General features: G+C 42.5%; 1 protein-coding gene across 1 annotated transcript in view; it reads left to right on the top strand.

Annotated features, from left to right (window-relative positions):
• LOC137334460 (voltage-dependent L-type calcium channel subunit alpha-1C-like) overlaps positions 1-15312 on the top strand; it is a 435374-nt gene that overhangs the window by 291010 nt on the left and 129052 nt on the right. Inside the window, exons 24-26 of the mRNA XM_067999141.1 lie at positions 6875-7021; positions 11716-11917; positions 14228-14386. Coding sequence (XP_067855242.1) covers positions 6875-7021; positions 11716-11917; positions 14228-14386 — 508 coding nt within the window. The remainder of the gene's footprint in view (positions 1-6874; positions 7022-11715; positions 11918-14227; positions 14387-15312) is intronic.

The following is a 15312-nucleotide window of genomic DNA, read 5'->3' as shown; positions in this document are numbered from 1 at the left end:
GCAAAAGCCTAGATATGTTTATATAACATTGCAATAACTCTTAGTTTAGTACAGCACATTTTAATGGGGTTGGGGGGGGGGGTTCATAAAATCCAGTTTAGCTAAGATGACATTTTGTTTGATAACAAATGTACTGTGACAAAAATGTTGATATTTAATGCCAGCTTATATGAGTGCCAGACTGTCTGCAGTTTGTTTCTACTGAAGACTTAAAGAGAGCTGCCACTTATCAAGATCATTATTTTCATCCATGTAAGTCTTGGCAGTCATCAGCAGCAAAAAAGAAAAATAATAGTAACCTTACAGTAAAGTTTCATTATTAGGAGCTGAAAGGCAGGAGTAAACATATGTTAGATACTTGCCAAGTTTTATTGCAGACTTTAATACAAGAGCTGTCTCACTGTATGGTTCTCTAATTAATCTTTTTGGCTTTTCTTCCAAAACATTTTATGGCATGTCTAAGACCATATATCACCTTGTACTGAATCACAGGCACAAACTTCTGCCTAAGCACCTTGATGTGTTGCTCATAGGCATTTTAAAAAGTATCCATTTAGAAATTAAATAGTTCGAAAAAATAGCTTTATTGGGCCGGATTTTGCTGTGAAAAGAACAGTGAGCCTAACTTCACTCACCGTTATTTCAGTGCAAATGGTAGAGCAACTTCCGGCAACCGCACATGCGCAGTTAAACGCAGAAATCCGGAAGTTGTTCCACCAAATACCGTGCTCCCCCATAAGCTTTGTGAGAACGGCATCTTGCAGGCTGATTCACCATTCAAATGAATAGAAGGGCATGAAGTTCATGCACTGACCCGATGGATACGAACTAATCTCGCCAAAAAAGGGTCCGTCAAGTCATTTAAGTCTAAGCACCCTTTTAATGGCGTGGTAAGTTTTAATGACTGCCAAACAACCTCTCTGGCACTGAAAATTAACTTTTACAAGTGTGGAGTCTCATTCCTTCAGATTTTAATTGTTGTTGGACATTCAAAAAAAAGAATTTTAATTTTTAATTTTTTACTTTTTCTTTCTGTCTCTTAATTCAATATTTCTTACCCCCTCGTTATTTCATTTTCTGTACCTGATCTGACATTGAATTCACTATTCTAACTTACACTTCCTGGTTCTGACTCTTCGCTGCTCATCAGATGTTTTAATCTGATTGGTTAAGGGGATAGACAGTTGCTTGCCCTGTTCACACAGGTCCCAGGTGCCCTGTAGAGGGCGCCAATTTGGATTCAGCGCCCAATGAGAGCCATGAATAAAAACAAGAAAAGTTTATGGGTAAATGCAAGTCTAATGAGCGGTGGGCACCGTTCGTTCACCGCTCAGAGGACAGTTTAGGCCGATATCTTTTTGGGCTTTTTTTTCAGGCACTTCTATTGATTCAAGTTAAAATAAAACTAATTGGTCAGTGTTGAAGTCATTGTTGAGGGAACTGACTGGGAGGAGATGCTGCCCCAACATTGTGAGATCACTGCATTAGTGCTGATGGTCAACCCAGGGCATTTCATCAGTCTCATCATTTTAGCTGTCTGTGTGTTCATTCAAGTTCCTAGTGCATGGGGCCAGTAAGCTTCACTAGGCCAGTTCCTCCAATAATGTAATCAGTTTTCACCATTGAAATAAATATCCAAAAAGAGGAAATGGTCTAAGACCCAAAAGATGTGAAACTTAATTATGATTCCCCCACACACAGTTTTCTCCTTTACCCCTGTTCTCAGAAGGCAGTGAAGCAAGCTGTAGTATGGTTTAGGGGTGAGAATAATCCTCTGATACCTTTCTTCAGGATTGAGTCTGAGGTGAGTTATTTGATCATGATGGGAGGGGTATCAAAGCTGAGCCTCATCCCGTCCTCACCTAGTGTCCACACAAGGGCACTCACTGGATAGCATTTAGGAATGAGAGGCTTGGCTGATTTTTTTTTCCCCTTCCTTAGCTCAACTAAGCTAAGACCATTGTAGCCCTTCAGCTGCAACTAGAATTATTCTTGACTCCTTGATTTTTAGAAAGGGTATTTGTGGTGAAAACTTCATCATGCTCAGTTCCAAGACACAGTGCTATGTAAGACTTTTCTCAGTCACAAAGCAATCCACCCTGGGGCAGGCAAGGGCAAGAGGGAAAGCAAGCTTAACATTTCAAATACCAATGTGAAAAATATTTAAAACGTTAATTGGGTAATAACTATTTGGCCCTCTGATGCTGATTTTAGGGAGTATCTGCTTTATAAAGCTTTCTTTTCGGCAGATGTTTTTCTGAACTTTGGTCAATTCTGCACCATGGTGAAACCACTGTCATAAACCTGTGAGACTAAATCAATCATCTGACCATGTATAGCCATTCAAAGTGTCTAAAACTTACATGAAAAATTAATGTCACTGGAGAACATTATGAAAGAGAATGACAATGAATGGTAAGGGCTTGGTAGATTTTATGATATGGGCATAGTTTACTCCCAAATGTTAAAAGTGAGTGCAAAGCTGATCAAAAGTGAAGTGTGCTGTTTGCACACAATTTTCCAGTGTAAGCTAGTTATCATAATTCTGCATTGCTCGAAGTGCAGATTTGGAGCATTTTGGTATCTATGAAACTTAAAGGGATACAGACAATTTTTTAAAATATTAAAATAGGAGGACAAAAGTCCTTGCAGAATTAGGAAAGGCTCAAAGGCATTTCACTCCATTGACAGCCTTTGACAAGGTTGAAGTTGGAGAGGACAAAGACGTGACAAGGCTAAAATAACGTAAGCAACCCCATGCCCAGGTGCAGGTGATGAAGCAGCGCAGCACTGAGCCCCTGTTTCATGGCTGCTGATGGAGAGGTGGTGCTCAATTAAGTGATTGCAAGGAGAGTGGTTCTATTTGCCATGCCACAGAATCACCCCTATAGGCTAGCATTGCAGCATGCCTGTAGGGAGGTAGCAGCAGATTTGAGACTGCATTTGGCTGGTATTGCCTCTGGCTGTGACAGTACTATGGTGCATGTTAGCTGTATCTGGCTTTATGCTGACCTAGACCCTGTGAAGACAGTTCCTCATGGTCTTTCCTAGATAGGTGTAGCAATGCCTGCCAATATGGTTGTTAACATTTTGGTGCGTATGCCTAAGCAGGCTATGCAGTACCTCTGAAAGGGTTAAATACTGTGTTGGGATGCAGCTGAAGTTTTATTTCATTTGTTCTTGGGATGTGGGCAACATTGGCAAGGTAGTATTTTTATTGCTCACCCCTAGTTGTTTAAAAACCAATTGCAGTTCAGATTCTTGCACCAAGCTTATTTCAGTACAATGACGTAAATTTTCCTGTACCTGCAACTGGGCACATGAGATATACTGAAAGAGAAAAATCAGTTTAATTTTCCAAGAAACAGTTTAGACTAATTAGGCTCCCATAGTGGTAAGAAATTTAAGAAAATAAACACTATTATTTAAAAGTTATTTACAAAGAGCTAACTTAATTTTTAAATTTCAATCTTCTCATTTTGTCCACTTGAGGAGCTAGGTGGAAGGAGGCCTACTGTAAATTTATAACTATATATGAATGTTACTTATGTGTTTATTCTTCTTTTGTTTAATAACTTTGTTTAATAGTTTTAATTTTAAACAAGGTCTAATGTATTGTTCTACCGCTTTCAAAGACTGAAGTGATTACCTAACAGGGTTTGCTGTTTGTCTTTATAAACATATTACCAAAAGCTTAGCAGTATCTCACGGCAGGGATAGATACTCTCAAAGGGGAATTGACACTCACCCATAAGATTTGAGAGGTGAAACAATCTAGGATAAGAATGCTCACAATGCCCCAATCAGTGGCACAGGGTCTCAGAAAATATATCCTTTTCTGATACAACTTGCACTAATTAAGGTTTCCTCTCCAATAAAACATTGTAAAATATCTTCATAGCACATGCTCATTTATAGCCTTTCTGAAATACCTAGCCTTGTTTATTCACGTGGGCAGGCAAGAAATATTCCCAAATATAGGACGAATTGCCAAGAATTCTTTCCTGAATTGCTCAGATGTGCTTCTTGCCGAGTCATCAAGGAACGGCACTGATGAGATCCATGGAACAACCTTTGGACTAGAAATGTTTGCACTTGTCCAGGAAATGCGCTGATAAGGCATACATAAATAAAACTGGATCTATATCTCAGAGAATCATCACTGATTACCAGTCGGAACTGGACTGTTGTCATGCTTTATCCACTTCCAATCAAATTTCTGCTCAAAACAGGCGCAAAATCAACAGAGTGGCTGCTTCACTTGTCAATTCATGCCAGCGCGAGGTCGAAACCAGGCTCGAACCTCATTTAAATGCCATCAGCAAGCTGCAGGTGCAAAGTGGGCATCCAGCTTCAGCTTGCCGGTTGAGGGAGGGGGAAAAATTATCCGCCTCTTATGCTGAACCAGCTGGCAGGTTGGATCTGTGGGGTGGGGGGGTGGCAGATGTGAACCTGTGGGAGGCCTCAAATGGCCCAGTAGTGGACCAGAGTATTTTTGTGGGCCCAGGAGGAGCAGCCCTGCTCCGTGACCTTTAGCACCCAGCTTGAGAAATTAAGTCTGACACATTGAAGAAAGCTCTGTTACTGTGGGAGGGGGGAGGAGGGGACGGAGAATAAAGATATTGGCAAATGCATAAATGCATTGATTAGCAATTTTAGCTAAACTATTAAATACTAAAGAATCTATTTTTAAAAAGGGATTTAATTGGAGCATGCCAAAGGTAGAGGCAGAGACAAATTTAAAAATAGTACATTGCAATTTACAAAATGTTTGCTTAAATAATTTACTGATGCTGCCTGAGGAAATATCGGAAAATAAAACAATTTAATGTTGCCTGTCGGTGGATTACATCACTGTCCATTAGTCAGCTATAAATCTTACCCTAAAATCACACATCTTAAGGGAACTGAACCAGATTGCTGCTGTTTACTGGCATTTAAATAGTGCTGATTCACCAAGTTGAATATACATTCAGCTTAAAAATAAAGAAATGGGAAAGAGTGGACAGATCAGAACACATTCATACACAAAAAACAAAACTGCTTGTTGATATAATTTCTGAAGTTTTAAAAAAGCGGCACATGTATGTTTGCCAGTGATGAGCATTAGGGTTAATTCTGACTAGAACTTGCCTCTATTTAGAGATGAGTTTCTTCTGTTTTCAAATAAAATACTAGATTGGGGCATAACATGAAATAGAGGTCATCTTTATGAGAATGGGAGAAAATGGACATTACCAATCAAGTCTCATTTGCAATGTACCTCACCACTGGCTGAAGATGGAGCAGCATTGATAGTAGTATTGTGTTTTTAAGGCATTCCATCCACTGGCCAGATCGTCATCGTCACTCCTGGCTGACTGGAACTTTAACCGTCCTTTCCAGGAGAGAACTCTGTGCATGCTCGGATACTGAACTCTCTCCCAGCAGGTAGAAATTTAAATGTTTAGAAAGTGTAGGGGAAGATTCCCTCCTTTCTAAACATTTAAATTAAGACCAGGTAGGTTTACAAAATGCCCGGGAGTCCAAAAAACCCCGTGAGCACTTAGTGAACTAGATGTGACACCATTCTGAATTTACACTCCATGTAGTGTCAAACCCAAATGATGTGAGAGTGCCTTCTCTGGGGAACCTCCCTTTTGTTTTGCTCCAGTGTCAGGTTTGACCTTGACTCCATTTTTACTCTGATTTTAGGCAAATTTTGTGCAAATTGGAAATCACTTTGCATCGATGCTAAATCTGCAGTATAAATGTGCCCTGTGTTGCTTGAACTATTAGACCTTGCTTTTGAAAGCAGGAATGAAATGTAGAAATGTTGCTCTATGTGCTACTAATTTAGTTACCATTAGACCTAAGGAAACCTAAGAATTTCCATTAATCTTCACAAATAATATGCGTCTCCTCTTCTCCCAATTTTGGACCATGAATTTTAGGAAAAAACTTTGTAATTTAGATAAATTTTAATGACCATGTATAATATGCAGCACCAATTTTGGATTTTCTTTTGAAGTGGAAATGTGTAATATTTAAATAATACCCTATAAAATTCACAGTAGTTTCATTTTTCGACTGAAGTTAGTTATACCAAAAATAAAGTGGGTGCTGAGTAGCTGATACAGCATATCCTGAAAATTAAAGAATCAACCTGGAGGTATATAAATTTAGAGTGGTGGGTTATATCTCGGATCTCAGAGAGATGTGGGAAGGCTATTATGTAATTCTCAGAGCAATATTGGGACAGATACACAGGTTATGTGTTTCCTGACTCTCAAGTTGAATTATTTTCCCATATTCACCTTTTTCCCTCACTGAATAGTCTAAGTGTGCCACGTTTCAATTATGCATTTCTTTTTTTAAAAATGTTAAAAAAGCACAGATTTTGTTTATTCCCTTCCTGTATTTCTATACAGGCCATTTTCCCTGTAATATATAAAGGAATATTCACGTGGAGCATAAACACGGGTATGGCCCTGTTGGCCCGAATGGCCTGTTTCTGTGCTGTACATTCTTTGTAATTCTTTATAATCGAATATCTATAAATATCTTGATCTTAGTTGTGCTGTTTAGGGAAGAGGCAGCAATTGGAAGCGAAGTTGCTTCCCCACAGATAGAGAAAAGAAATTAATAAAGTGAGTTACCCAAGGCTGCTCTTGTATACCTCTAAGTAGCTGGGCTCAGAACTAGAGTGGCCTGAGCGCAGATTGAATATCTGCCCTAACATTTAGTGCACAATGCAGGGGAGGAGAGAGTAGCTAAACAGGTGGGGATAAAATAAATTTTAAAATGTTGAGGAGGAATGAAAAATACTAATGTATCTGGGGAGGTCAGATATAAGTTTTGGAAACTTATAACCATATTTATTTTCTATTAACAGAGGCCAATATATTTTGTACAAAGATGGGAATGTAAATCAGCCTATGATAAGTGACCGAAAATGGGAAAATAGTGAATTCAACTTTGACGATGTCCCCTCTGCTATGATGGCTCTTTTCACTGTCTCAACCTTTGAAGGGTGGCCACAGTAAGTACAACAGTGTCAGCATGTGTTGTGAAACTCAAAATCGAGCAACTGTTTACCCCAAATAGTTTGTATTTAATCTTTATATCATCTAATAAAGAAATGGAATTTATCATGAACTATAAACGACAACAATAAACAATGCCCAGCACATTGATATGCATGATGCACATTCAACAACAACAATTTGCATTTATATAGAGCCTTTAACGTAGAAAAATGTTCCAAGGCGCTTAACAGAGGCGTAATCAGTGAAAAATCAATCAATGTAATGCAGTTGCCAGTATAATCTATACCATTTGAGACTAAGGGGGGAAACCTACCTGGCAGGAAACTAACAGGATTGGATCGGGCACCCTTTTTTACATTCCGCACAATTTTACTTTAAATGGACAGGTGCGAGGGATGAGCTGGGGACCCTCCCTGGAAAGAAACAAAATGATGATACAAAAATTGGCCGTGTGGTTGATAGTGAGGAGGAAAGCTGTAGACTGCAGGAAGATATCAATGGACCAGTCAGGTGGGCAGAAAAGTGGCAAATGGAATTCAATCCAGAGAAGTGTGAGGTAATGCATTTGGGGAGGGCAAACAAGGCAAGGGAATACACAATAAATGGGAGGATACTGAGACGTGTAGAGGAAGTGAGGTACCTTGGAGTGCATGTCCACAGATCCCTGAAGGTAGCAGGACAGGTAGAAAAGGTGGTTAAAAAGGCTCTTATAATCTATACCTCGGAATACTTTCCTTTATTAGCCGAGGCATAGATTATAAGAGCAGGGAGGTTAAGCTAGAACTGTATAAAACACTAGTTAGGCCGCAGCTTGAATACAGCATACAGATCTGGTCACCACATTACAGGAAGGATGTGATTGCACTAGGGAAGGTACAGAGGAGATTTATGAGGATGTTGCCAGGACTGGAGAATTTTAACTATGAGGAAAGATTGGATAGGCTGGGGTAGTTTTCTTTGGAACAGAGGCGGCTGAGGGGTGATTTAATTGAGGTGTACAAAATTATGAAGGGCCTAGATAGAGTGGATAGGAAGGACTTATTTCCCTTAGCAGAGAGGTCAATAACCAGGGGGCATAGATTTAAAGTGATTGGTAGAAGGATTAGAGGGGAGCTGAGGAAACATTTTTTCACCCAGACGGTGGTGGGGGTGTGGAACTCACTGCCTGAAAGGGTGGTAGAGGCAGAAACCCTCATCGCATTTAAAAAGTACTTGGACATGCACCTGAAGTGCCGTAACCTACAGGGCTACGGACCAAGTGCTGGAAAGTGGGATTAGGCTGGGTGGCTCATTTTCAGCCGGCATGGACACAATGGGCTGAATGGCCTCCTTCTGTGCTGTAAATTTTCTATGATTTTATGAAACTCAAAGTGACCGCATCAGCCCCACTTGTAACGGGGCTAAATTTTAAAAAAATTTTCTTTGCGGTTCCTGCTGAACTAGAACCCCCAATGATCCATCCGACTACTGAGAGGCCAAAGTCACCAGAAGGCCTGGCTTTTTCACCCAATCCTCCACTGCTGATCTTCTTTGCGGTCAACACGTCGGCGCGTCTCTCCACCTCTCTCGCTGGAGTTATGATAAGACTGCGCCAGAAGGACTGTGGACCCAGCATTTCTGTCTAGTCCAGTAAAGGGTGTTATTGTTCGAAAATTAAGGAAATCATCGGTCGGTATAAAATTTTGATTCTGTGAATTTTTTTTTACCTTGCAAAACACGGTAGCTAACCAGTACCAACTGAACATTTGGAACACTGTAGTTTCTTAAGCTAGGCAGGGAAGAGTTAACATAATGTGAATCTAGGAGTGGCAGGTAATTTCATCAATATTTACATGATTGTATCAAAATTCAAATATAATGCTTTTCTTTTAAATTATTTTAAATCACCTACTCTGAGAGGGTAAGCTGCTTCCTGGCTTCTATTACTGCTGCTCTTTAACAGGCTACGAAGTAGTGGTTCGCCACCTGATTTTCTTTCTTCCGTCTATGCGGGGAAGTGTTTGGCTTCCTCCTATTGAGGTCAAGGGCTTCATTTTAGCACCCGCTATCGGGTGCGTTCCTGGCGGGGGGGCTCCGAAAATCGGGGAATCCCGGAGCGGGTCGGGAGCCCGGCTCCAACCCGCCCACTTCCGGGGCCCCCACAGACGCGCCGACGTGCGCGCACAACCCCCGCAGGTGGGACTCCCGCAGGAAATTAAAGCCAGCGGGGTGCCACTTGAGAATATTTACTTAGGTATTTCAGGTCATTAACAGACCTGATTAAGGGAATATGTGAGGAGGGGTGGGATTTCAGAGACAACTGGGACTGTTTCCCACACTGGGGGAAACACTCTCATTTGAAATGGACGTGTTGCAGCTGTCAGCCTGTGGCAGCTGCAAAGGTCCATTTGACAGGTGGGGGGGGGGGAGAACCTCACTCATTGCAGGAGGCCACTCTGTCACTTGGGACAAAGTTTGGCCTCCACCACCCTCCTCCTGACAAGAAAATTCACCAACTTGCACACTTACCCCGGGGTCCAGAGACATGTACCTACCTTGCGGACCCCCTCAGATGTACATCTTCCGGATGGGGGCCGCCGTAGCTGTAGTCATGACCTCCTCGGAGGGCGAACAGCATCACCAGCCTCGCCGTCCACGCCGTCCACCTCTGACACGTGGAGCTTCACAATAGAGTGCTGTGACACATCCACCTGTACAGCAGGAGGGAGGGCAACCGCAGAGAGAGATGTGTCGCAGAGGGCACCACCCTCGTCACAGGGTCCACAGACCGAGGCTCAGCTTCCTGGACCTCTACATGTAGTCGTGGACATCTGCAGCCTCCTTCATGCCGAGCTGCTCCCGGCTGGCCCGAGCACCATCTTCTTACCTGTCACTGTCAAAGTCACCACTGCCCTCAACAACTTCTCCTCCGCATCCTTCCAGGGTGCCACCGGGGACATCGCCGACGTCTCTCAGTCGTCTGCACAAAAGAGCCCTGCAAATACACCTACACCCACTCTGCAGTGACACAATGGGTGGCATCAGTTGTGGGTCTTCATTGTGATCCTCAGGAAACGGCATTATTGCACAAACCAGACAAGATTCGCAAAGATGTGGCAGTAGTGGTGCCAATATAATATGTAATGTGAGTTGGTCAGAAATTCAATATAAGTAAAAACCATGATAAACCCTCAAACACCCTTGTGCATCCCCTTCATGCTCACGACACGTTTGCCTTACGCTTCCTACTGCACATATGTGATGCATGCCCTGTGGCTGCAGCACAGGTAGTGGCAGGTTGAGTGAGGCTGACTGTGAAAGAGATGCATGAGAGGGTGAGTATGAGATAGAGCCATGAGATTGTATGAGGATTGGGTTGAGTGGTAGTGGCAGGATGAGTTCTGGCGAGGTGAGTAAGTGCAGGTAAGATGAGGATGAGCTTTGAGTGGCAACCAAAGGCATTAAGGGATATGGGCCAAAGGCAGGTATATGGAGTTAGATCACAGATCAGCCATGATCTTATCAAATGGCGGAGCAGGCACGAGGGGCTGAATGGCCTACTCCTGTTCCTATGTTCCTAGGAGTGACGTGATAGAGTAGTGTTGGCAGTGCAGAAGGAGGTGTGGGGTGGGGGCGGTGATGTGGCAGATAGAGTGTAGGGGAATGAGTAAGTGTACTCACTTTGGCTGACCTACTTAGGTCATTGGAGCGCCTCCTGCACTGTATGCAGGTGGGCGATATGTTGGTGGTGCAGGTGACCTCCTCTGCCACCTCGAGCCAGGCCTTCCTGGTGGCAGAGGCAGGCCGCTTCCTCCCGCCCGCCGGGGGGAAGATCTCTGTCCTCCCCCTCCTCCTCATCCCATGTATTGATACCTGGAGTGAGGCATCATTAAACTGGGAGCAGCCTTCCCCCTGGGCTGCTCCATGCTGTAATTTTTCCTATTTCTTGCAGCATCTGTCAGTGGAGGACTGCCCCTTTAAATAGAGCTCCTCCAGCTGACAGAGCTTACTGCGCATGCGCAGTCCACCCGACGCGCAGATCAGCAGTGGGGAACCCGGAAGACCAGGTAAGTGGATCCAATTGGGCTGCGATCGCGCGGGGGGCAGACTGATTTCACCGGGCGCGTTACCCACGCGCCCAATAACCCCCCCCCCCGCCGCGAACCCGCAGCCCTGGTAACATCGAGCCCCAGGAACTTGTCTCGAAGGTGTGAACCAGTGTAGTGCCACTCCATGGCACGATTCATAGATTATATATTTTCCTTCTTCAACATCTCATGCCATTCATCTATGTAGAAAAGCTAGTTCTGAAAATCTTGAGAAAATCCACTTTGCATTTATAACTTAGCGGATGTTGCCCATTCAATGAAATAGACCCAGTGCCTGCCTAGAATTGTGAATGAAGGAACACTCATCTTTCAACTAAAGAACAATATCCATCAATCCAATCATTCTAAATCACTTTGTAAGTTCTGGCTTCAAGTTACTGATGGAGTGCCAAGGAAGGAAAAGTTGAAAGCCCATGTGAAGATATCTCCATTCTACAATTTCTGTCCTCCTGGCCAAAACAAGCTGTAAGGTGCTCCTAACTGAAAGGGTAGGAGTCAGAGAAAGTCAGAAGAAATATGATGAATATAAAACAATAAAATAAAAGTTACATTGTTGCAGGTTAAATCATATGTACATTTCTCCTGTCTTATGCATGCAGGTTGCTTTATCGAGCCATTGATTCTCATACAGAGGACACTGGTCCAATTTACAACTACAGAGTGGAGATATCCATCTTCTTCATCATCTATATCATCGTTATTGCCTTCTTCATGATGAATATTTTCGTAGGTTTCGTCATTGTCACATTTCAGGAACAGGGAGAACAAGAATACAAAAACTGTGAGCTGGACAAAAATCAGGTGAATAAGAAGTTTAATGGATAAATAAGAGTTGGTATCACTTATACCTTCTGAAATGAACAGTGTGAGTGATTACACCACAGAAGATATATTAATTAGAAGATACTTTGTCAGTTGCTGATGTGTGGCATAAACTGATGAATAATATTTCATTAATACCGTTTAAATATTTCAGGTAAACGTGTTTTTCAAGGAAATGGGCATAGGTAATGGTTTCTGCAATATCGAGCACTCCTAGATCAGCAGCAGGAAAGGTTGGAGACAATTCACTGGTCTGAAATTAAAGTATCTGATCTGGATGATGAATAGTGATGATCTTCTGCCCTCAAAATATAAAAGAGGGATTGCTATTCAGTGACCAACAGTATGACCCTCACTAACTAAACCCACTCCCCTCATTAAATTGAGTTTGCCTTTAACTGACCAACACTGACCTACAATGTCGGTGGGGAGAGCAAAGGCAATGGGATTACTTTCGGGCTGCTCTAACAAAGATCAGCACAGACATGATGGGCATGTAAAAGGCAAATTAATTTCAATATAGATAAGTGTGAGGTGCTGCATTTTGGTAGGAGTAACAAGGAGGCCATATATTCCTTTGAAAATAAAAGTCTAAGTGGGGTAGAGGAGCAAAGATATCTAGGAGTACACATTGACAAATCATTAAAAGTAGCAACACAAGTTAACAAGGCCATAAAAAATGCAAACAAATCAATGGGGTTCATTTCTATAGGGATACAATTGAAAAGCAGAGAGGTTGGCGTAGGAATTTGTCTCGGGCAATAGTGCAAAACGGGCAGTATTGCATTGGCTGTCCTTTATACACCCCGCCCATTTATACGCCTCGCCATTATACACCCCGCCCGTTATATGCCCCGCCCAATATACACCCCGCCCGACATACGCCTTGCCCGACATACGCCCCGCCCGTTAGACATCCCGCCCAATATACACCACGCCCATTATACGCCCCGCCCGACGTACACTCCGCTCGTTGTACGCCCTGCCCGATATACACCCTGCTTGTTATACACCCTGCCTGTTATACACCACGCCCATTATACGCCCCCCCATTATACACCCCGCCCGATATACACCCCACCTGTTATACACCATGCCCGTAATACGCCCCGCCCGATATACACTCCGCCCATTATACGCCCCGCCCGATATACAGCTCCATTAATGTCAATTAAAGTGAATATCGAGTGGGCATAAAACAGGCAGCCAATGCAATACGGCTTGTTTTGCGCTACCACTTAGACGAATTTCTACCCCGTTATGTTAAACTTGTATAGAACCGTGGTTAGACCACACTTAGATTGCCGTGTACAGTTCTGGTCTCCATATTATAAAAAGGATATAGAGGTACTGGAGAAGGTGCAAAAGAGATTTACAAGGATGATACCAGACCTGAGAGGTTATAACTATCAGGAAAGATTGAACAGGATGGGGCTCTTTTCTCTAGAAAAGTGAAGGCTGAGGGGTGACCAGATAGAGGTCTTTAAAATTATGAAGGGGTTTGATAGGGTAGACGTAGAGAAGATGTTTCCACTTGTGGAGGAGTCCATAACTAGGGGCCATAATTATAAGATTGTCACTAATAAATTCAATAAAGAATTCAGGAGAAGCTTCTTTACCCAGAGAGTCGTTGGAATGTGGAACTTGCTACCACATGGAGTAGTTGAGGCGAATAGCATTGATGCATTTAAGGGGAAGCTCGATAAGTACATGAGGGAGAAAGGAATAGAAGCATCTGCAGCTAGGGTTAGATGAAGTCGGGTGGAAGAAGGTTCGTGTGGAGCATAAACACTGGCACAGACCAGTTGGGCCGAATGGCCTGTTGCCGTGCTGTAAATTCTATGTAATTCTATGTACGAATGGCCTCCATATGTGCTGTTAACCTCGAAGGTTCTAAGATCCTGAAGTGACATTTTTTAAAAAAACAATAATAACTTGAAAGAGGCTGGAGGCTGGGGCCTGAGTTTCAAGGTAGTACCATATTTTGGGGTTTTGTTGATGTTGAAGCTTTAGTCTCCTAGTTTGATGACATCTGAACCCGTATATCGGGTTGATAAAGGCACAAAATACAATATTTAAAAATAAAAGCTAGTGCTGCCGTTAGTATTTTTCACCTGCTGTCATCACAAAATATTACTAGTGTTTTGCAAACTGTACTAAAATATTTGTCGACACAAAATGAACCAAGGCTGATTTTTCTACACTATTGCTAGATATCATATTCTCTTTTTTATAGAATATGATATTTATTGTAAGATAAAATAAAAATATTTTTTCTGCCGTTTACAGCGACAGTGTGTGGAGTATGCCCTAAAGGCTCGGCCTCTTCGACGGTATATCCCAAAGAATACTTATCAGTACAAAGTGTGGTATGTGGTAAACTCCACCTACTTCGAGTACCTGATGTTTGTTCTGATCCTGCTGAACACGATCTGCTTGGCTATGCAGGTAGGATGAAAATAATTATGGGAATTAGTTTGCCTTTGTGTAAACAGGGTTTCCGCTGCACTTCCGGCGAAATAACGCCAGCAGAGTGGGAGCAGCTCCAAGGAATTTTCCGGCCATTGTATTTGGAAAAGCAACAATATTCATTTGATACTTTTTTTGCTAATGGAATAAAAACACCTTTATGCAGGATTATCTGACATACATATGCCAGAACTGCTAACTTTCAGAAATGAAATCCAATGAAATTTTACACAACTGAGTAATCCTGAGACATTATGGTAGATTTTCGTCTTCAGTGCTTGGGCGTAAAGCATCTCCTGCAGACAACACAAAGAGGAAAATTGGGTAGGGAATATCAAACAACAATAATGGAGCCTAACTGATTGAACTTAAAGGGAGGGAAAATCAGGTGTGCTCTGTTACGGATGTGCGATCCTTTCCAACTGATTTTCCACTCTGCACTGTGCTCAGGCAATGCTTTACACCCAGGTGCTAAGATGATAATCTACCCTATTGGATGACGAAATCAGTGTTTCCACATTTTATGAATGGTTTAATTGTTTTAGTGGTGAAAGTGCTACATTCCGGGGGTTCGGGGTTGTTTTCAAAATTACATACCCTCCGTTGAAGTGCATGCACCTCAGTGGGCTGTTTTTTTGTACTTCTGGACCCACTGCTCTACCATCATTGTCCAAACTTTGGACAATGCTTTCTCTGGCATCCTGCTGGGTGGGGGGAGGGTTGGAGAAAGGTATGCGAAAGCAACTTAATGAAGTCACCCCCAAAGGAACACAGGAATTTGCTAGACGAAAAAAGACCTAGATCCATCTTGCTTGCCTGCTACCATTCTGGTTGTCGCATGATTCAATGATAATGGAGTTGTTGACTAATCATAGCAATCAATCTCCATCAATTAGTCTACAACA

This window comes from Heptranchias perlo, chromosome 18 (genome assembly GCF_035084215.1).
Source record: "Heptranchias perlo isolate sHepPer1 chromosome 18, sHepPer1.hap1, whole genome shotgun sequence".
Classification (NCBI taxonomy): domain Eukaryota; kingdom Metazoa; phylum Chordata; class Chondrichthyes; order Hexanchiformes; family Hexanchidae; genus Heptranchias; species Heptranchias perlo.
This window is presented reverse-complemented; position numbering and strand designations above follow the sequence as displayed.